Here is a 22,299-nt window from a genome sequence, read left to right on the forward strand (position 1 = left end):
CAAAAACCAACTGGTTCTGGGCACCGACATGAAATTCTCCTCAAACAGAGACGTTACAACCCCCTGCTTGCACCCTAGGTAGTACACAACCATCGTTTTATGTCCCTCGTACACGTCGGTGGAGACGGATTCGACCATCAACCCTAAAAGATCCATATGTGGCCTCATTACTGAAAACGACGTGATTCCAGTGTTTTGGCTGCAAACGCACGTGGTCCCCAGCCCATTGCAGGCGTCGCTGTATATGACCTGCTGTTAACAGTGGTTTCCCTACTGGCCTTCGTGCAAAATAACCGGCTTGCAGTAATCTCTTGTTCACGATTGACGTTGAAACGGGCGTTTGAATGACATTCTGCCTCTCTTTTCTGAGGACACTGGTTGCCTTTGTACGACCAGCACGGCGTCCTCTAAGGAGAAGGCGATCCTGTCTTCTTGGTGTGATACGCGGACACCATGGTCGAGGTATTGGAGTAGGTGCCCCTGTTGCAGCATTTCTTTGGAGGACTTTACAAACGGTTCTTGATAAATGTTGAATTACCTGGCAATGGCTGTCCGTTTCTGGACATTTTCTCTGAGAGCAAGAGTCCCATAGTAAGCTGCTTTGCTTAGCTGTCGAACCATATCTTCAATAAGGTACCTGTCAAGTTTCAGTGCGATCCCTTTGTTGCTTCTCTAAACACACTCCAAAGATTGACCAAACCCATGCGTTTTTATACAAGGGCAGAAATTGCCGAAAAGACCACCCCTCACATTTCTGACCACAGAAAATGCAACTGCATGCATCAATTGTTTCGAGAGTTGTATGGTAATTAGGTAACACACCTGGCTACTCAGGGAGTGACACCTCAGATTTGGATGTAAAGTAGTTAGAGAGAAAATAAATATTTTGTAGAAAATTTACTCGCCAAAAAATAATATTCCATATTAAGTGGTAACCCTGTACATTCAGCATATTTTTGATTTAAATTTAAAAATAAATATCAATTCTATGACAATAAATGCCCTTACCTTCCAAGTGTTTTGATCTGTCAAACCTTTATGCAATCCGATGAGTAAGTGTATTTAGCCGCTCTCAACCGCTATATTGATTTCATTTTTCTCGTTAAAATTCTAGTCAGTAACAGGGATTTTATCCTGGTAAATGGGTAGGACCGAGTCATATTTAGTTTCATCATTTAATACATTAGAATCTGTATTAAAATGAAAAATGATTTGAGTAAATAGTAAATAGATTCATTAATTCAGTATTATAGTTACCATAGGAACAGACTTGTTCACGTGGCTAAGATAACTGTCAGCCATCGAAATTGACTTACTGTACACCATCAGAGGAGTGTGATGGAGCTAGAGTCTCAAGTATCTCCTGGTGGTCACGTTGAAATATCGAAAGTCGTTGGATAATCCATCAGTATCAATCGGTCAATTAGTAACAAAGCTTTCGGTTTCATTATATTGTCCAACAAAATCAAATTGCCTCCCAGGGTCCCTATTTCTTTCGACACTGCTTTATAGAAAGTAACATTATTCGTATGCAGGTAATGATGTCGAAACTCGTGTTAATAATTTATTTTTTCCACTTGCCACATTATAATTCAGAATTTGAAGTAAACATCATGGCATTTAGTGAACCGAATAATGAGATGAATGTAAGAACGTGTTGGGATGTGGAAAATTACTGATATTCTTTCAAGACTACAGCGTCTCAAATCAGCAGTGCTCAGCTTTGATCGTCTAATCCAATTCTCATGAAACCATAAGCTCTCTGTTATGTTCGCAAGTGAAGATTTCTTCAAAAGTTACCCAACAAGACGTCGGGCGACTTGCGACTCTATGAACGATGAGACCCACTGGAAAGAAACCTGTGGCCGGTGCTACTTTCTTCGCTACGATAAATCCTTTTAGCGATTAACACTAGTGGCAAGACATTTGAGAGTTCTGTTAACAGTTACATACACTAACAGACACATGTGCACTAGATGAAGAGTGATTAAGACCAAGAGAGGTGGCTTGGGAGACGTCATCGAGATCACTTGGTCACCTCTTTGCAACGCATCCGAATACGATTTTCTCCCACGGATTGCGAGGACGGGCAAAATGGTTCTCCAAGTGGACGCAAGTGCGGTTCATATACTCGGTAAAACGAGGTTTAGTCATATAGTGCTCTGTGACTCAAACGTTTAAACTTCTGCGTTAACTATTAAAAAAGGTTATATGTCACAAATGCATCTTCTAAAAGGTATTTGCACCCTTTATCCCAAAATTACATAGAAAAAAAAATAATAAATAAATAAATAAATAAATAAATAAATAAATAAATAAAATAAAATAAATAAAGAAAACGCATGTATATTTGATGCATTAGACTGGGTTCCCATGCCTAGATCGATCCATCTAGATCGGTCTAACTCCCTGGGGAGTCTCACTAAATTGCTCTCAACCTAAGCGGCTTAAATGTCTGTCACACCTTCCAAATCAGCTAGGGGGTAAAGATAATTAGCCCTTCACAGCTTTACTGGGCGTGACAGACATTTAAGCCGGTTAGGTTAATAGCAATTTAGTGAGACTCTCCAGGGAGTACATTACGTAGACACGCATCTGCGTGCAAAGTAAATACGGTAAAAATAAAAACACATTGGTAGGTCGGGTTTACTCAATTATATATTAATGTACCCACATTCTATGTAGTTGCACGTGAGAAAAATATCATGTCCACAAGTGCGGAATGATAAGAAAGTTAGTTTGTGTCCATTCCAGACATTTGATTCAATCTTTGAAGTTAAAATTTTAGACGTTAAACAGTTATTTAACACAATAATACATTATTTCATGTCCAACAGTTAAACTGTTAACACACATATGTATGTTATTTTCTTCAGCTATAGATTTTCATAGGTTGTTACTAATACATGAAGCATGCATATTGGTTCAATTACTTTATTTTCTTTTATAAAATTAAGCTAAGATCTTTTGTCTTATGGCCTTTAGTGCCCCAAGACCAAACACACACGGGAGCGTGCACACACACACACACACACACACACACACACACACACACAATCACATGCTTAAGAAATTGTATTTTTTGTACCATGGAACTTGTTTTGTCTCTCGAAAAAATATCTGTTCCCATCGGAAAAGCATCGGTCATATACCTTTGTAAAGGGACAATTATTGTGTTTCTTTATGTGGAAATGCACATGTGCACTTTATCATGTACATGTATGTGTCGGTTTTAAGTTGAAAACTAAGATAAGGCCCCCTGTAGTCAAATTTGACTATTTTTCTTTTCATATTATTCACAATTGTATATTTTATTGAGGCGTTTCTGTATCTTTAACCCTCTAACAGACCATTGCTTTTTTGTTTAGTTTTGGTGAAAATAGCTGTTTTTTTTTTCTTTTTTTTTTTTTTTTTGGGGGGGGGAGGTTAAATTTTCACGATATAACTTGCATTGGCACTATTTATTCTGTATCTTTGCATTTCCTTGTTTATGATCTGTTTATGTGTCGCCTATGTGTCGCCTATATCCAAATAAAATAACTGACCTTACACAAGTATGTGCGACGGTTCTTTGGCCGTCTTTTTCTTTCTTTTGTAACTGTGCAATATTTTTGTGTATCAAGATGATTGTCATATTATTTATTCTGATATCAGTGCATTTATTTCTCTTTTTATGCCAAGAATGAGTATAATCATAAGCAATTGCAATCGATTTTATTGATTTTGAGACAGATGCCTGTTGCTTCAACAGATAAAGCATACAATAAATTATTTTTATTTGCACCGAATGACACTGTCATTAAAGGATTGGGGTGTTGAAGGCATTCAAATAAATTTTCCAAAAATTTTTTTTTATATTTGTTCTATGAATTTTTCTTTACTCTCATTTGTCAAACGCACACACTTATGCTGAATTCTTTATAAATCTTTTTTGCATGACGGTATACTGAATGGAGCTTGGCCTGTTTATTGTTTTCTAAACCTGACCCCCACCTCCTCCTTTAGATGAAATTCTGACTCGTTCAATGTCTGATACTATATTAGGATTCACATTTTAGAAGCATTACAGTGCCGGATTTAGGGGGTGTCAGGGGGGTCCTGCCCCTCCCCCCTTCGATTTCTGAGAAATATCACAACAATGGCCCCCTTGTGAAATTAGAATTTTGACTAGCTGGATGATATATCTAAACCATACCAAATGGCACCGTTCGCTTTTTAGAATACCAAAAATTTTTCGGGGGGCTTCAGCGGGCCCCGAACTCAGCGCCAAGGTGGGGGGGGGGGGGGGAGGAGCCCACTTCAAATAATACTGGACCCGGCCCCGCAAAAGTCGTGTCGTCTGCAGGGCATCTCTGAAGTGGAATGATTGTGTTAGTGCAGAAAATTCCTTTCTCACCAGTTGACAACCGAAAACCATCATATTACTCTATTAAACCATGTCAAAGTTGATGCCAAAAAGGCCAATACCAAGACGGACTTTTTACCTTTTGGAATACCGTATTAGGACGGTGGGACAACAGTGCGCGAACAGTGTTCATGTATTACACTGGTATATACCAGTAAATTCTGAATTTCGGTTCACACGTTTTAAAAGAAAAGGGAGATCCATGCATAGTATAGTGAGAAAATTGTTACTGTAGCACTGGGGTTGACGATAATTATTATTTTAATTATGAATGCCATCATTATTTGGTTTTAAAAGTGAAACAAAGAAATATATTTTGATAAGACTGTGAATATGAGGCCGGATTCGATCAAGGAAGACACCCCCCCCCCCTCCTAAACACACACACTTTGGCTCTGCAGATGACGCAGTCCATTCAAAAAGGTGACGCTCAAATTAGCCTTAAACTTTATTGCCTTATGGATATTGTAACCCTTTATTATCATGGAGATATCGAAAACGAGGTTTTCCCTGCATCTGATTATTCAATAATGTATCTATCTTTATGATGATTTAAAACGATAATAAGACCTTCAAAAATATAAAATATCAGCGTTTATATTTTTTCGTGGCATTCGCTAAGCATAGGCGTTAATCGTCAATTTAAATTTAACACCTTTCTATTTTAAGGTGAGATAGCAATCGTTATGGGGCGTAACTTTATCTCTGAACAAGATTTTAGGAAGCTCTCCAGTGTAAAGGGGTTTTTATATAGGCCTTCGTTTTGGTTCCTTAATTGTCGCGCACGGACAAAAAATGTTGTGCTTTTTAATGATCACTAACGAAAAATTGTCGTATTCAGTGTGGTTAACGGCTTTCAATATTTACTATTTTAGACTGTTTTCACAACGTGAACATGTACATAAATTACACTCGCAATTTTGGAAATGGTTTGGAACGATTTCGAGGAGCAGCGTCTTGACTGATACAGCTGTATATGCTTTAAAGATTTTTCTTACAGCGAAGATAAAACAGTGGGCCTGATTTGCCCAGAATTTGGAACAGAATAAATCAAAATTATTAATATGAGTACCCTGTGAGGACTTACTTCATTCTTTGAGTCTAGATTATATAACACAAAATTTAGCAGATATATATACAAGGGTGGATTTGATTTTATAATCCATGTCAAGGGAGGATTTGAATTTATAGTCCATTTTTGTTGTCCGTGCACGGCAATTTCAGAACCAAAAAGAAGGCCTCATTGACCTACATTGTCTTTCTTATACAGGCTGATGATTTATATATATTAATAAGAAATGAATGCATTCGTTGTAAAACTTCAACCTCGGGGTTGGAATTGCAGACAAAAATGTTATTATCATTATTTTAACCTTTGACAGGATTTTTTTAATTTATAAAAAATTAAATAGAACACATTTTATAAAACGTAAGTGTGAATTTTGCTTTCAAAAAAAAAAAAAAAAAAAAAAAAAAAAAACAAAAAAAAAAATAACGAAATAGATTTTAAAGCGGTGGGCATTTTATTCATGACTTAAGAAGCGAATCAATCATCATCTCAACTTTATCATTTTATTTTTCCCAGTTAATAAATCTGTGACTGTGTTGGCTTATGAGCTTAATGTATTCTGGAATAAATCTGGCCATAAAACTGGAGTCTTAACTTTGATAGTCTCGAGCAAGTCACTCTCAGTTTCATTGCGCCGAGCCATGGCATTTTTAACAAGAGATAGTGACTGTAAAGTCCCCGTCACTGAACCCAAACCCGTACACAGCTATTATGTATGTCCCAATGTCTAGCTCACCTTGAGGGATGTGGATTAGAGAGGTGTGGCCGCACCCGGTACGGTCGTCATTGAGGAACAAACTGTAAGCGTCGTGAATGATGCATGTCTCATTCGCAACGGTTTCAACATGAACATACGCAGCACAGTCAAAAACAGCCAGTAGTGTGTCGTAGTCGGTGGAATTGCAAGTGGATACAATGAGATCCTCACTGCCAGGGTAATTGATGGAGTATCGCAGCGTTGCCAGATAAGGTCCCTTGTATTCATGTCTGCCGCAAAACGAGTAGTTTGTGCCATCACACACGACTTCCTGAATGTACGCTGGAAGCGAAAACATACTGTTTAATTTACTTTCAAAAAGGTCGCAAAATTAACGGATATGCTGCAAAAAAGAAGGAAAGCACAAAATAAGCTGCATCCCTTTTTCATGTCAAGCTGCAGAATGTTACATCATTTTGATCTGTTTGTTTTTATACACTTTATCTGAACTAATTAAAGATGCACCCGAGGATATGGCCATTATATACGTAAGGCTCTTTATGCGACCTATTAATTGCGGCCTTTACTGTTATAATTACTGTAGCATGGGAAAACATGCATTTCCATACCTTATAACTGAAATGCTAACTAATGGAATAAAATAAAAGCTTGTCAGATAGAAAATAACTGAGAGTTAAATGTACTTCTCGCTTATTGCAATACCATACTCACGGCACTCATCTTCAAGTCCAGCTGAAAAATTAAAAAGATGAGATACTTTGAAAATGAATGTGAATTATAATTCACTGCTGTAACGCTTTCTTTAAAGCTGACAAAACCAGTGTGATTTCTATACATTGTACCCTAAGTTCTAGATTCCGGTATTGCCAGCTCGATCTTGATTTCATATATAACCCATAGCAGCAATACTAGTAAAAATGACTCCAAGGTATATTTAATATTTACAAGCTAATTTGTACGTTGCTCTGACACTCAAGGTAATAGAAACTACTGTAGAACATAATATACTAAGTTTGATGTTATACTTACGACGTCGACATTCCGGTGCCACTGAAGAAAAAATAAAACAAAGATATATTTGCAAAATATACAGCCACTACAACATTGGTCAAAAAGGTTGTCCCACCCCCGGTTTCATGTGCTTTTATTTATACATGATCACATCACAAGAGTTAATTGCTATGAATGGTGATTTTCTTTCCAGATACCATAACTGACATGATTATTGGAACAGAAAAACTAGCAGTTAAGATATCCATATTTAATACCATTTATTCACATTTATTAGATGTACCCCTTCAAATCCGATGTTCCACTGTGATTTTCACGGGGGTAAAGAAATGCCCATTAAATTGAGATGACACCACCAAAAGTCACCAAATTTACACACATTTAGCATTAGGGTGTGCTCGTTAAAAGCCACGTGTCTATTAGCGTGTGTGTCTACCGTGCACTGTAATTATCTCCTGTAGACGGCGCCACTGCCTTCATCAAGGGTTAAAATTTTGTTTTGAGGGATTTTGCCTCATGTTTCCTAAAAAGCTTGGCAGAATTGGTCCAGACTAGTTGGGGTTTGGTTCTCCTCTGGATTGCACGCTTGAATTCATGCCACTGGTGCTCAGTAGGTTTATTATCAGAATTTAAAGGTTTTTACAGTCTCAGAACATTGGGTTTCTGCAACTAATCACTCACCAAATGACAACTGTGTGCAAGTGTGCTGTCATGATGAAGCCTGGATCACCTCCGAAGTTCCCTCTTGCAGATGGGATGAGGTATCAGTTGAGGATATTAGGTTCAGTGACCCCAGAACTATGAGAACTTGGTCAACCATCTATAGGAACAAGTTCGTTTTGCTGAAGATCAAGGTATTTCTTGTATGCCTTTGAAGGTCAAATTTGGACCCGTAGACATGTTGCAGAATACGTTTTGGAAGGTTTTTGAAGGATGATATTGCCTGAGGTGTCAGGTCAGACCACATTTGGAGAGAATTCCAAGCCCATGGTTTAAGTGCATTGTTCTTTCTGGAAAAGAACGATTTTGGGGTAATTCACTGAAACGTTCTCAACAAAATATCTCACTCCATTTGCAAGAGTTGACTTCAGGGATACTGCTGGCGTCATCATGGAAATGCACTTGCACACAGTTCTCGTCTGCTAAGTGATTTGTTGCAGAAACCCAACGTTCAGAGGATAGAGCAATCACCTTTGGGCCATGTTTTTAACTTTACTAAACATGTGGCACGAATTGAAGTGTGTAATGCATAGGAAAACCGAACTACTAATAATCTGGACCAACTCCCTCAAGCTCTTTGGGAAGAATGGGACAATATCCCATAAAACAGAATTGTTACCCTTGTTGAAGGCAGGCTGCGCCACCTACATGAGGTAATTACAGTACGCAGTGAACACAAACGCTATTAGACAAGGAACCTTTAACGAGCACACCCTAATGCTAAATGTGTGTAAATTTGGTGACATTTGGTGGCGTTATTTCAATTTAAGAGACATTTCTATTACCTCTGTGAAAATCACAGTGAAACGTCGGATTTGAGGGGGTACATGTAATAAATGTGAATAAATGGTATTTTAATATTTAAAAATATTGATATCTTCACCGCTAGTTTGTATTTTCTGTATCACTAATCATGATATTTATGGTATCTGGAATAGAAATCACTATTTATAACAATCTACACTTGTGATGTGATCATTTATAAATAAAATCACATGATACTGAAGGTGGGACAACCTTTTTGACCAATGTTGTATATATCATATATGACAAGAACGGTTATGTACATTAAATGTCTTAGATACCCGAAGTGCTGGGTGATTTTCTAAGAAATGTAACACTTGGTTCTGTAATGAATGAATGAATGAATGAATGAATGAATGAATTTTACAGAACAGCATGCCAGATGAACCATGGAATTGGGATTTCTATCATCAGAACTGCAGAAAAAAACATTCTATGATTATTATCGATTAGGTGAATAAAATTATTTAACCCGTGGGTAACAACCAGAACAGTGGAAAATATTTCATGTTGATTTACCAAAGAAAAAGAGAGAAATAAGCGCTAACTTAACTTTCACAAAGCAATACACAGACCTGAACTTTTAAAGGATAGATGCAGACAAGTAAGCTTCTGTGTTTAGGTTAAAGTGTGTTTGGATTAAACGGTATAAAACTCATCTTTTTACATGTTTATCATTGTGCACATTACAGCATTCTTTGCCGTTCTCATCTGGAACACAAGTTTTGGGATCCTCAACAGACGGGTCCAACACGTATCCCTCCTCACATTTACGGGACCAAGGCTTAGGACAAGGTAAAATACCTTGACTATATATATAAGGCTTTGGGGGTTTATAGATTTATCATCACACTCAAGAGATGCGCATTGGTTTGGTCATGTCCATCCGAATGATTCTCATAGACCTTTCGGGAAATTTCGGCGGGTCAAAACTCGCTCGATAAAAAAGTAGCCCTCTCACTTAGGAGCCGCAAATTAAAAATGTAATTAATGTTGGGGTATTCCGATGTTCATGCTAGAAAGGTCAAGGTTCTACAAACATCCCCTTGCCTAGTTATTATTTTCTACTTCAGTGGCAGATATAGAGGGGTGTCAGGGGGTATTAACCCCACCCCTTCGGTTTCTGAAAATATATCACACTAATATTAGGGGTGGGCAATTGACAAAAAAATTTTAAAACAGGTTGATTCTATGCCCATTTTTGCTGCTGAACACAAATCTGACACTATTTTTTTACCAAAGCTAAAGATTGATATTGGTATCTGCTATTTGTTTGTGAAAAAAGGCGAGAAATGGCTTTTTGGCCATATTTAAAGTACATGAAAATGATGTGTAATATGTCTTTCTATATGTTTTTGGGGTTGTTGAGTTCAAATATTAGCATATTCAAGACATTGGCAATATTGGTAGGGTGACATCTGTAAAAATATGTTATTTAAAACAAACATAGATACAATACACACTTCGAGTCTAAGGTAAGTAGTAAATAATGCACTGTCCACGAGCCCGATATCCACGATAGCAAGCCGAGCGTCAGCGAGGCATGCTATCGTGGATATCGGGCGAGGGGGTAACAGTGCATTATTTGTCATACATACTAAGGGAAATCGTGCATGTTCCTCCCCCAAACCCCCTAACTTTGAATAGAACACGCTGATATCACCGCGCATGGGGTGATATCAAAGAATGGACTTTTCCCGCGCTTACGCCGATAGTTTCTGTCTAATTGTGGTCACCGTCCAATTATTTTCATTTGTGTGAATGGTTTGTGGTTGCGTGTGCTTTGGCAGAGATATGGGTCAGTGGTTTTCTGTGAGAAGTTGGCTGCCCATCTCCCGCACGTGGCAGTTTCCTGCCCATCTCCCGCACGTGGCAGTCACTCTCATTCATTTTTCGGCAAAGCTGACAGCGACATTGCAGAAATGCTGTTTTCTGATGTATCGGACGACGAACTCGTGAGCGCAAGTCAAACGGCAGAGAAATCTCATTATGAAACTGAGCAACAATTTTCTGACATTTCGGACGACGAACTTATAAGCGCAAGTCAAAATGCAGAAATGTGTTATTTAGACGCGAAGCAGCAGCAGGAGCAGCAGGCTTTCTCGGCTGAGATGAAGGTGCGTATAACAAAAATACACATTTTTCATTTATGTTTATCTTTTCCATATGTATTTCCACTACATAATTATACGACAAAATGCATTTGTACCTTGACATTTGAACGGATGAGATTCATTGCTTTCGAAAAACGTGAAAATTGACATATTTGACAAAATGCGTTTTCTTATGATATTATCCTGTTTTTAGGAGGGGAATGGCAGTAAAAGGTTCGCTATCCCAGTAACAGATGAGGAAATGGAGTTGCGCTCAAAAGCAAGCTTACCTAAGAACACGTTGCGTCGTAACATGTGGGCACTTAATACATGGAATAAGTGGGCAGTGGCGCGAAACAACACACGGTTGCACGGTTATCAAGGAAACGACATTGCCATTAATAAATGGAATAAAATAAAGAAACCACTGACAAATCTATCTGACGAGGAACTTCAGTACTGGATATCCAAATTTATACTGGAGGTGAGAAAAGAGAACGGTACGGAATATCCTCCAAGGACACTCCTGTCCCTTGTGATGGGACTGCAGAGTTACATTCGCACTGAGTCGAAGCGAGGGATTGATTTATTAAATTCTGATCAATTTGTGGGTCTCCGACAAGTATTAGATTCTGAGATGAAACGTCTTTCTCATACTGGCCTTGGATGTAACACCAAAAAGGCCCAAGCAATTTCTTTGGAGGATGAAAGCAAGCTGTGGTCATCGAAAGCGCTGGGCGACTATAATCCCAAAGTACTCGTGCGTACACTGCACTATTTGAATGGCAAAAATTTCGGATTACGAGGTGGACAGGAACATCGACGACTGCGATATAAATCACCTCAAATTACGCTCCACGAACCTGAAGGTGAAATTGCTTATTTGAAATATTCAGAGGACGTCTCTAAAACGTGTCAAGGTGGCCTAAAACATCGCAAATTAGTACCAAAGCAAGTGACCCATTTTGCTAACGCAGACTGCCCGGACCGATGCCATGTAAGGATTTACAAGAAATATATGGAATTATCCCCCAAAGATAACAGAGACGATTCTTTTTACCTCCAGCCTTTGCAGAAATGGCGGGAAAACGTATGGTTTAGTCGACAGCCGATTGGTGTGAATACCCTGTCAAACTTCACCCGAGAAACGTGTGAAAAGGCTGGCCTGAAAGGATTCTACACCAACCACTCTCTGCGGGCAACTACTGCGACGCGTCTCTTTCGGAGAGGTGTCGATGAGCAGCTAATTATGACCAAAACAGGGCATCGTTCAGTCGAAGGTAAATATCATCAATACCATACATAGACAGCAAAATTTAAGTGCGTGTAACTGTTTTGTATTAATCTAAAATTTCACAATAATTTAGATTAATTCTTAATTGTCTCTCAACTGCTGTAGGCCTAGACTTCAGGCAAATTCATTTTGCCACGAAGATCCCCACTCCCCATGTCTTTTTAAGTATTATTTTATTTTATAGTACTAATGAGTTTATGCACAGATTTTACAACATACACTGTGGTTACAATCAATTGTGATGTTATTTTCATTTACTCATTTATAAGGGAAAGGGGCTCATATTTTACCAGTATATTATCCTTTAGTATTATTTCGTTTCTTTCGGATATGTTTCTAGGCGTTCGTTCATGTAAACGGCCGTCTGAACAACAGGAACAACACATCAGCAGAATCCTTGACGGGAGTGATGATGGTCCGACGCCGCCGAAAATACGCACTCAGACAGACGTCAGTGATGAAAGTGTAACACAAACAGATTCTTCTTTGAGTAGACTTATCGATTTAACAAATCAGCCGGTTGTATTTCAGAATTGCAATTTCCAATTTCATTAAAATATAAATTAAATGCCTGACGTTGTTTCCTTCTTGTTTTTCTGTTTTCAGTGACTATTAATGTAAAATTCGAGAAAAAAAGCGAGATATCGAGCTTTTTTTCGAGGATTTTACCGAGTCACCATGAGACACGCTATCATAAAGTGCGAGCGAAAGCGAGCACTTTTTGATAGCGGGTCGAGTTAACAGCATTGTTTGTGTGAACTTAACCATGCGGTTGGTTGGGCAGTAACAATGATATCAGTCCCTGCAATCCTTTTGTTTAGATATCAGCCCCGTGGTATGTATATACAAATAATGGCCATTATGTACATACTGCATTCATGGATTACAGTTTGGTATAAAAACAATGCTGAAAATACCTTCATGGATATGTACCAAAAAATGTTATGCTGTATAAATTTCCTTTTCTTCAGAACAGGTAAAACTTTATCAGGTGACATCAACCTCTTACAGCCTCTAAGCTCTTGACCTTAGAATAGTACTTAGTTTCAGTTGCGTAGTTTAAGAGTATCTCACCACCACCATGAAAGCATCAACAAGAAATACACTGAGACCAGAAGGCACTGTAAACCCCTCTGTCACACTTATTTGGAATCGGTAGTAACCAAGCAGAATGAGCCGTAATGAAGAATTTTCAAAATTCGCGCCACATTCGTTGGGTAATATCAAATTGACCCTAATTCCTGTAAAAATACCTCAGAATGCGCTTCGAACCCACCTGGAATGATTCGTGCAAATTTGGGTTGTATTGTATTACACACGCTGGAAAATAGAAGTATCAGCCATACTGAACCAATACTATGGGGGAGATAAATGACTGTAGAATGATGTGATCCTGGTATCATTTTATTAACATTAAATTTCACAGAAAATCACAAAATGAGAACAAAATATACATTCTACCAAAATATGAAGTTTCAAGTCCAAAATTAGTACTTAGTGGCAAAGCCACGTGACCTAATAATAGGTGTGAGTCTACGAGGCAAGGATTCATATAATTGTCTGTTGCGTTCAGGGCTTATGCTGGCCCAAGCATGAAACACTGAATATAACAGAGTTTCTCTACTGGTTAGACGGGCATTTGTCAAAAGTTTTGACATATCATTCCACACATTTTCTATTATGTTTGCATCCGGACTGTGGGCAGGCCACATCACCCTGCGAATGTCCTGTTGGTCAAACCAATCATCAACTGCTCTGGGCCTGTGACAAGAAGCATTGTCATCCAGGTGAACAAATTGATAATTCCTGTCGCCAAACATGTTAGTAATACATGGTAGCAAGCCTGACTCCAAAACATCGATATATTTCTAGTGATTCATGTTTCCATCAACCACAAACAATTCGCCCACGCTATAGATGCTGATGCAGCCCCACACCATGATGAATATGCTGCTCCGGATTCGAAAATTCAGTGCATGTGGTTCAAATGCTTAAACTGCAGTTCGCCAGCATCGTACCCGTCTGTCATCAGAGATCAGACCAAAGCGACACCCATCAGAAAAAAATATGTAGGGCCAATTGTCATGAACTGTCCAGTTGCAGATCCTGTTGGAGATATTGGAGGAAGACAGGAATAACATTTGCTGTACATGTACAAGACCAACGATACAATGCCATGGTATAGCGGTTTTATACTCATTATAAGTAGACCAGGCATTATAACTACCCAAGATCTGCCTACTTTTATTACTCTGATTTATGGAGTGACACTTCTATTGTCCAGTATGTGTAGCTCTCAAATGCACCGCGAATGTAGTTGGAACACATTAGGAATATCGTTAATGTTGTCTAAATATAGTGAGAATATTTAGAATGCACTTCGAATGCCATACGAGTGGGGTTTCATTGCAGGCTGAATTCCGGCCTGCAATCAAGATGAATTTGAGTTGCATTCTTGCTCATTGGAGGCACAATGTGGAACATTCTGACAAGATTTGAAGCACTTTGCCATTTCGGTTCTCCCTCGAATGCGATCAAAATGTTTAGAATGCTGTTGAAATACCGCAAGAATCTTAAGAATGCTCATAGTGCAGTTATAATACAGTTGAATGCCATTAGATATTTTTCCACTTGGAATGCACTTCGAAAGTTTTGAGCATGAGCAAAACATTTGAACAGGATGCAAGAAATGACCCAAACATTTAGAATGAGCTTAGAATTTTTAGATACTTCAAATATCCAGAAATAAACAAGATTTTTTTCATTCCGACTACATTCCAGCTCATTCCGCCTCTAGTGTGACTACCTGTTATGAATGAAGACAATAAGGATATACTGTCACCGTTCACCCAAAAACCCTTATTTACTATTTGCGCTCATTGATCATGAAATCATTTGGTTAGACATATAACAAGCCATCTTTGAACTGATATTTAAAGATTTACGTGAGAAATATGTGATTTGAGGGCGCGTTTTGTGGCCATTTTGAAAAAGCACTTGACACCAATATCAGATGTTATTTAAAATGAAAAAACTTATTAGATTTGCATTCAGCAGCCAAAATGGCCTCAGAACCCAATTGTCTGACATCAAATTTTCCAAAAAAGCTTTCATTTTCCCATCCCTACCAATATTCCTTTCTTAAAATTAGAATTATAACTAGCTAAATCATAGTTCTAAACCGCACCAAAGAAGGGCACTGTTCATTCTCCAAATTGCCAAAAATAAATTCAGGGGGGTGGTGGTCGGCTTCGCAAACGAGGCCTGTCGTTCCGGCCCCCCTTCAAATAATCCTGGATCGCCCCTGTACTTATATTTAATCTATTGTAGCAATGTATAAACATTCAAACATACCACCTGGTTCGATCAAACGCCGCTTAATTGCTGATAATGTAATCAGTTTAATTGTCTGACACGCCTCCTTGATGCTAGGGGATAATTCACTTTCGTGTGCGCACGGCTTAATACTTCCTAGCAGCTCGAGGTGTGTCTGGCATTTAAGGCAGTTACAGTGATTGCAAATCTCCTGCAGAGTTGGATCGATCCAGCTAGAACGATAAGCTTAGAACTTACGAGCACCGCCGACTGCACAAGATAGTGTAGCCATCATCAAAACAACACAAAAAAGCATGGGACTAGTTATCTTCATCTTCAGACGATAGTTCTACGGCTGATGAATTAATTTCTGGCAAATTGCAGATCTGCTGATGGTCAGATCGCGTCTGTTGGTCTGATTAAACGCTGGGCAGACTACACCTTTCAAAGAGAATTTTTAGTGAATTATCCAATCATATTCTTTGGCAGAGAACTCCCTATTTGTCCAAAAAACGATGTACACATACGTTTTGGGGCGTCATTGATTTTCATTAGTTACACTGATAGACGCACTTTCCTACTTTCCATAAGGCCAAAACTAGGTATATGTAAAACATTTCATATCATCTAAGTATCTCATGGTGGTCGAAATATCGAAAGTCGTTTAATAATCCATCAGTATCAATCGGTCAATTAGTAACAAAGTTTTCGGTTTCATTATATTGTCCAACAAAATCAAATTGCCTCCCAGGGTCCCTGTCGTGAATATTCCCTTCGGAACTGCTCTCTCTATACAGAAAGTAACATTATTCGTATGCAGGTAATGATGTAGAAACTCCTGTTGATCTTTCCACTTTTGCTACACTCTGTCATATTATAATTCAGAATTTGAAGTAAACGTCATGGCATTTAGTGAAGGGAATGATGAGATACAGTGTTGGGATATGCCGAATATTTCTGATATCCTTTCAAGCCACGGCGATCACCAAATTATGAGAACTGTCCCAAGTCGGCAGTGCTCAGCTTTGAGCAACTCACACGAAACCATAATCTCTCTGTCATGCAGATGAAAAGTTCCTCAAACCTTACCCAGCAAGAGTGATGTGAGACCGGTGCTACTTTTCAGCGATTGTCACTGATAGCAAGACCTTTGAGAGTTATGTTAACAGTTAGCATTCTAGTGTCAAGATCACCTGTTCACCTCTTTGCATATACTGGGTTGGGAAAATCGTCAGCATTTCTGAAGCATATCTCACAGAAATATCACCCTGCGGATGAGATTGGCACTGCAACGCTATTCTTCTCCCCCCCTCCCCCCAGAGCAAGGGAAACTGAGGTGGCTGAGACTAATACGCAGATCAGATAATTGATAGCTTGGATAGCTCAAAGGCAAGTGTTCCAGACTCTGTGACGATTACAATGCTCAAAATCAGCAGATATATCATTGCGAAACCATTTCGTGTTCTATATTGGAATGCATGTTACAGAGCAGTACCTTTCCGGATATATGGAAAACGGCTTACATCTCCCCGATCTATAAAATAGGTAATAAAAGCTGCATCGAAAATTATAAGCATGTTTCACTACTAAGTGAGATGTCAAAGACTTTAGAAAAAATAATATATAACAAATAATATACTGTTTAATAGACAATCTGGATTCCTCAAAGGTTTTAGCATCAGCTACTGACAATTCAAATTTAAGTAACCTTAAAAAAGGATGGGACATTAGAGGAATATTTCTCGATTTATTTTTTCGGAAGCCTTCGACAGAGTCAAGCATAAATTGTTATGTTGTAGTCAGCATATGGGTTGAAGGTAATTTATTTCACTTTACCGTCATACCTGCAGAACAGAAAGGTGAGGGTATCTGTTAATGGCACATTAACCGAATCAACTGAAGAAGCGTCCCTTAAGGTAGCATCCTCGGTCCGCTGCTCTTTCCCTTTATATTAATGACCTACCTGACAACCTCTCTCCTGATTGCTTTCTGCATGGCGATGACACATCGATTTTTACACTCTTCTCTTCCTTCTGATAATAGACGCTAGTTAATCTACAATTAGTCTGTGATGTTAACTCAAAGCTTCAGTCCCAAACTTGTAAGTTTGAAGTCAATATCACACGCAAACAATCCACACCAAAAGCTCGTCCCAAAGCTGAAACGGTGCTCTGTCACTAAACTAGGTTCGAAAGATATTATAAGTTCACCCTCATTTTTCTTGTATTGTCAGTGATTAGCATAGCTGGCTGGGTAGACAGGAATACTAGGACATATAGGTAATTTTTGTGGTAGTTCGATTTTACTTGATAATTAATTTCCTCACTAACTGCATCTTACCCATATCACATAACCTGACGAGCATAGAAGAAGAAGAATGTATTCTGTCTGCAGTAAATACTAGCATTCTTTTTTTTTTACAGTGGCTGCCTATCACGAGTTCAAGGGCGGATCCAGGATTATTTCAATTTTTGTTTTCCATACCTGTTCGTTTTCTATACCTGCTCGTCCCCCCCACCCTTCAAATAATCCAGGATCTGCCCCTGCAAAAGTCGTGTCGTCTGCAGGGCATCTCTGAAGCGCGTCTACTATTTATTCTTAACTTGTGAAATGATTGTATAAATACAAATAATTTTGAAACTTTCTGAAAACTTTGATAAGACTTTTATATCACCATCAAGATCAAATAACTTTGAATCTTTCTGAAAACTTTTATAAGACTTTTATATCACCATCAAGATCATCAAGGCCATCACGATCATCACCTTTGCAAATCTCTGATATGAACATCACTTCAAGCCAGCCACATATTACTATATAATGGTGGGCTTAATTTGCATATAAGAGAAAATGGATTTTCTCTTATTTTGGCTTGCCTCTTATTTTTTCATTAATTTCAAAATCTAATGTTCCGTTTTGCTCACAAATCGAGACACTTGAACCATCCACTGTTTATAAATTATGAAATTAGAAATAACTTTTACAGTTTAGTTTATTTCACTGTAACATATGCATCCACCTGGGTGGATGAAAATGACAATATAATTTTAGTGAATATGCTAATAAACAATCACAATGAATAAGACTATTTACTAACAAAAAAAATCTGGAGTCTCTTTTACTACTACTCAATTGCCGATAAGTGCAGCAGTCTTCAAGATCCCTCCTAGCAAAAGCGGAGTAGAGAAACTGAGCTAGTGCAATAAGGATTTCTTCTTCTTGAGATTTCATAATGATAGTAAATTTTTCATCAGTTGTTTTGAGGCCAAAGTGTGTATAGTGTTTTGCAAATACCTTTTTTTTATATATATAATATTGTTCGCAGGTCGTTGTATAGGGGCACGATGATTATATCACAGACGTGTGTAATATGTTTTCACTCTAAAGCCATAATACCCGACAACATACATGTAGAAGCTTGTGTATTAAAGTAGGTCAATTGTCTGTATAAAATTGTCATACGATTATTGATTTTTTAGTATGGACCATTCTAGGGGGAGACAAAAGTGGGAGATGTATCAAGATGCCAGCAAAAACCTTTGGTTGTCCATGGGGTCACTTAAAGGCAGATTTTATTGCAAACCTTTATGGAAAAGAGTAATATTAGGCCACATTTCCAGCTTCCTCGTGTAGAACTTTAAAGACGCCAAGGTCCCTCTCTATTCCATCTGACTCTCCCTAAAATAATTCAGACCACGTTAACTGTTCAGCTCCCGGGAAGCGCGGAGTATCCAGCGCTGATGCTCTGCAGATGACACAGTGCATTCACAAGAGGGGGTAAAGGTTTTTTAAGGGAAATTTTGTACTGAATAACATCTGACGAATTATGTAATAAATTAAAGAAATCGACGTGTTTCAATTGATTTTTACTAAGTTAAATGAAAGATACGGATATTTCTTCTCAAAATTGGCAGAATGAAAAAAATATGCAAAACGACATACCTATCTCCCATAAGAACCGTTACATGGCCTGTCATATCCGTGAACGTTTGACCTACTTTCAAATAGCTTTCACACTCATAAACAGGTGGGTGGGTTGTTTGTATGTGTGTGTGTGGGGGGGGGGAGTTTCTGATGTGATTGTATTACAAAAAGTCTTGATATTTCTATTTTGATTATACTGTAACATAACATTGGGTTCATGAATATTACACACGGATTTATTGACCAGAGTCAATGGTTTTATACATGTTATTACTTATATTTTAAACAATAAAAACGTTTTATTCTAAGTGATGGACGATGGATTCATAGCGTTGGCAACAGGAAAGAGTAGATTGGTTTAGTAGTATGGTTATGTTTTAGCCCGGAATTGCATATTAAATCTCATGGCCCTCTGTCACTGGTCGCTTACTTCTCAAACTACCAGTAGTGCCTAAACTAGGTCAAGTCGGTTTCTTGCCGTCACAGGAATTATCAGTGTATCGTTTCTCAATCACATTTGAGCATTATTCATACAAGTTTGTTTAAATATACACAAATCTTAAAACTGGTTTGGTTTTGACTGGCTTTATTTACCTTCTTCAGCTTTTAATGCACATTTTAGGAGAGCATATGAAACAACTATTCCCTTATGCTAAGATAAAAAGAAAAGAAAAAAAGGCAAAAACTCATTTTATGTTGGATTCGCCTCGAAGAGCATGAAAACCTCCAACCTCAACCTGTCCTTCAACCCCTTTTAATTTAACAACAGCAGAGAGACTGAGGAGGGAGCTTGAGGAGAGGCTGGTTTTCTTTCAACAACAAGAAATATTCAGGCAGAATAGAGTAATAATAAGGAAGGATGCCGAGATAGAAAGATTGAAGGGTGCTCCTGATGCGAATTTAAAAACGGCCATGGTGAAATTGAGCGAATGAAAAGACAATGGCCTAATAACATGCACTTTTGCAGAATTGAGGGCCACAGTTGAGGAGAAGGCGACACAGCTCAGCAGCATGCTACTGTCTTTAATGCGAAAAGGATGCACAGACTGTAAAAAATCTGAACTGGTGTCCACTATGGTCCTTCAAAGTATTCTGCACATTGCAAGTCAGAAAGTTAGGGCATCACAGTTAATGGTTGGCCTGCATATGATGGATTGTTCTACTAACTCACAGGTAAACCTGATGTAACACGTTTGTAGATTTTTCTTTAAAATCTTTTTAATTACCCTGTATATGTACTTGTATTTCATAAACACATTGTTCAGGTTATTTGAGCCTTATGTTAATTAAATACATGTCCCTCTAGAGATGATTCAGATTAACAGGTATTTCTTTCATTTATTCATTTTTTTATTTTATTAGTGCTATATAGCTTTAATTATTTTGCTTTGCTACACGTACCAATCATTCTTACGTTTTTTGATATCCAGAACCAGATGATGAACTTGACAACACGCTTGCTGTAGATTCTAGGAAAACAGATGCCCCCCTCCCCCCCCCTCCCGCTTTTCCTCTTTTATGGTTGCATATGTTTCTGGATATTGTTAAATTGCAAGATGAATTAAATTTGTTTATTTATTATAGGGCAAGAGAAAGGATCTTACAGTTGCTGATTTTTTGGTAACAACAGAAGAGTATGCAACACTGAAATGGTGAATATATCAAGGTTATTATGCTGAAGTACTTTGCTGCATTTTCCATCATTAATATTTACTTTTTGCAGATGTGAGTGGAATCCATCTGAAGAGAAAGTGAATGAACTGACTTCTGAACTGGTACACGAAGTACTGTATGGGTGGGTAAGACATATCTGTGAATATATGTGGAATATGTCGCCCTGGTAGAGGGTACTGTTACATATCAATAACCACTGTTTCCTATCATTGAAAGATTTCTCAGAGACCAGACTTCCTAGAGAATTCTCACTTTTTTCAATATTTTCTATGTGTTTCTATTTACATGTCAGAAGCTAGTCTCCTGTTCAGAGTTACTAAAGCCTCGGTCACAACTGGCCGTACGGGCTCTTACCCGCTGTTTGCATCCAAATTTTGCGCAGAATCTCACGTCCCATGCAAGTCCTTCTTACGAAATTTCGAGTTCGCAGACAGCCCGTAAGCACGCACAGAGGATGTTGGACATGCCCAAAAGATTCTGTGAATAATCAAAGAACAGCCAGAGCGCAAGTGTAACTTGCTCCCCTCGTAAGGAGTTCGTAAGTGAGACGTGTGTGGTCCAAGACGCACATTGCAAGCAATAAAGAAGCAAGTGCCCTTTGCGTGTTCAGTACGGCGCGCGCCCTCACAGCTAAGGAACAAAGTCGAAAGCACACCAAGAATGCGTTGGAGGTGCATCACCTCCTGGAGTGTAAAATTCGTGCTAGCGACGCACGCGCAGGTCTCGACAATGAACGTCGATTGCACAATGTGCACAACAATTTTTTAAAATTTTCAGATTTTGCTCAATTCAGCTTCTAATATGCCTCCAAAAAGCAAGAGAAAGAAGCAAGAGAAAAAAGAAAAAAGCAAGAGAAAGAAGAGAAAGAAGAGAGCAGCAAAGAAGGGAGGAGGACGAAGAAATAAGTGGAAAAGAGGAGGCAAAACTGATGTACGCCATTAGTACATCATCACTAGCATGTAAGGCAAGTGTGAAGCAAAAGTGACGCATAAGGGAACTACTTTCACTGTGCGTTGCATTTTCTTCGTTAGTGGTGAGTGCGTGCCACGTACACAGGTACATGTAGCAGTACAAACTCTAGAAATGAGTACAATTTCCATGACCATAGCGCCTTGCAATTAGCACCCCTGCTTGACATTTCAAGAAAGGACACATCTCACGTGGCCCCTGCGACTCGCAAGGCAGACTTGTGCCTTTCTTATTGATACCTTTCCTCTCAGGCAATTTTCAACCTATATCTTAAATATTTTGCAAACAGTTTGACCTCGATGT

The 22,299-nt window shown here is 38.5% G+C and overlaps 2 protein-coding genes across 2 annotated transcripts; one reads left to right on the forward strand and one right to left on the reverse strand.

Annotated features, from left to right (window-relative positions):
- Positions 1 to 5,963: 5,963 nt before the first annotated feature.
- Positions 5,964 to 15,997, reverse strand: LOC147761193 (uncharacterized). The gene is made up of 4 exons (XM_087015878.1): positions 15,688 to 15,997; positions 7,222 to 7,242; positions 6,904 to 6,924; positions 5,964 to 6,513 (listed from the first exon to the last, which is right to left on the reverse strand). Exons 1-4 carry the CDS (start codon positions 15,761 to 15,763, stop codon positions 6,125 to 6,127), a joined length of 507 nt encoding a protein of 168 aa, XP_086872004.1. The 5' UTR covers positions 15,764 to 15,997; the 3' UTR covers positions 5,964 to 6,124.
- LOC147761194 (zinc finger MYM-type protein 2-like) lies at positions 10,317 to 12,686 on the forward strand. Its single transcript, XM_087016344.1, has 3 exons — positions 10,317 to 10,844; positions 11,035 to 12,100; positions 12,455 to 12,686. The coding sequence occupies exons 1-3, from the start codon at positions 10,650 to 10,652 to the stop codon at positions 12,667 to 12,669; spliced, it is 1,476 nt and encodes a 491-aa protein (XP_086872470.1). The 5' UTR covers positions 10,317 to 10,649; the 3' UTR covers positions 12,670 to 12,686.
- Positions 15,998 to 22,299: the final 6,302 nt, after the last annotated feature.

This window comes from Lingula anatina, chromosome 6 (assembly GCF_051362555.1).
Source record: "Lingula anatina isolate TDL-2025a chromosome 6, LinAna3.0, whole genome shotgun sequence".
In the NCBI taxonomy this organism is placed as follows: Eukaryota; Metazoa; Brachiopoda; class Lingulata; order Lingulida; family Lingulidae; genus Lingula; species Lingula anatina.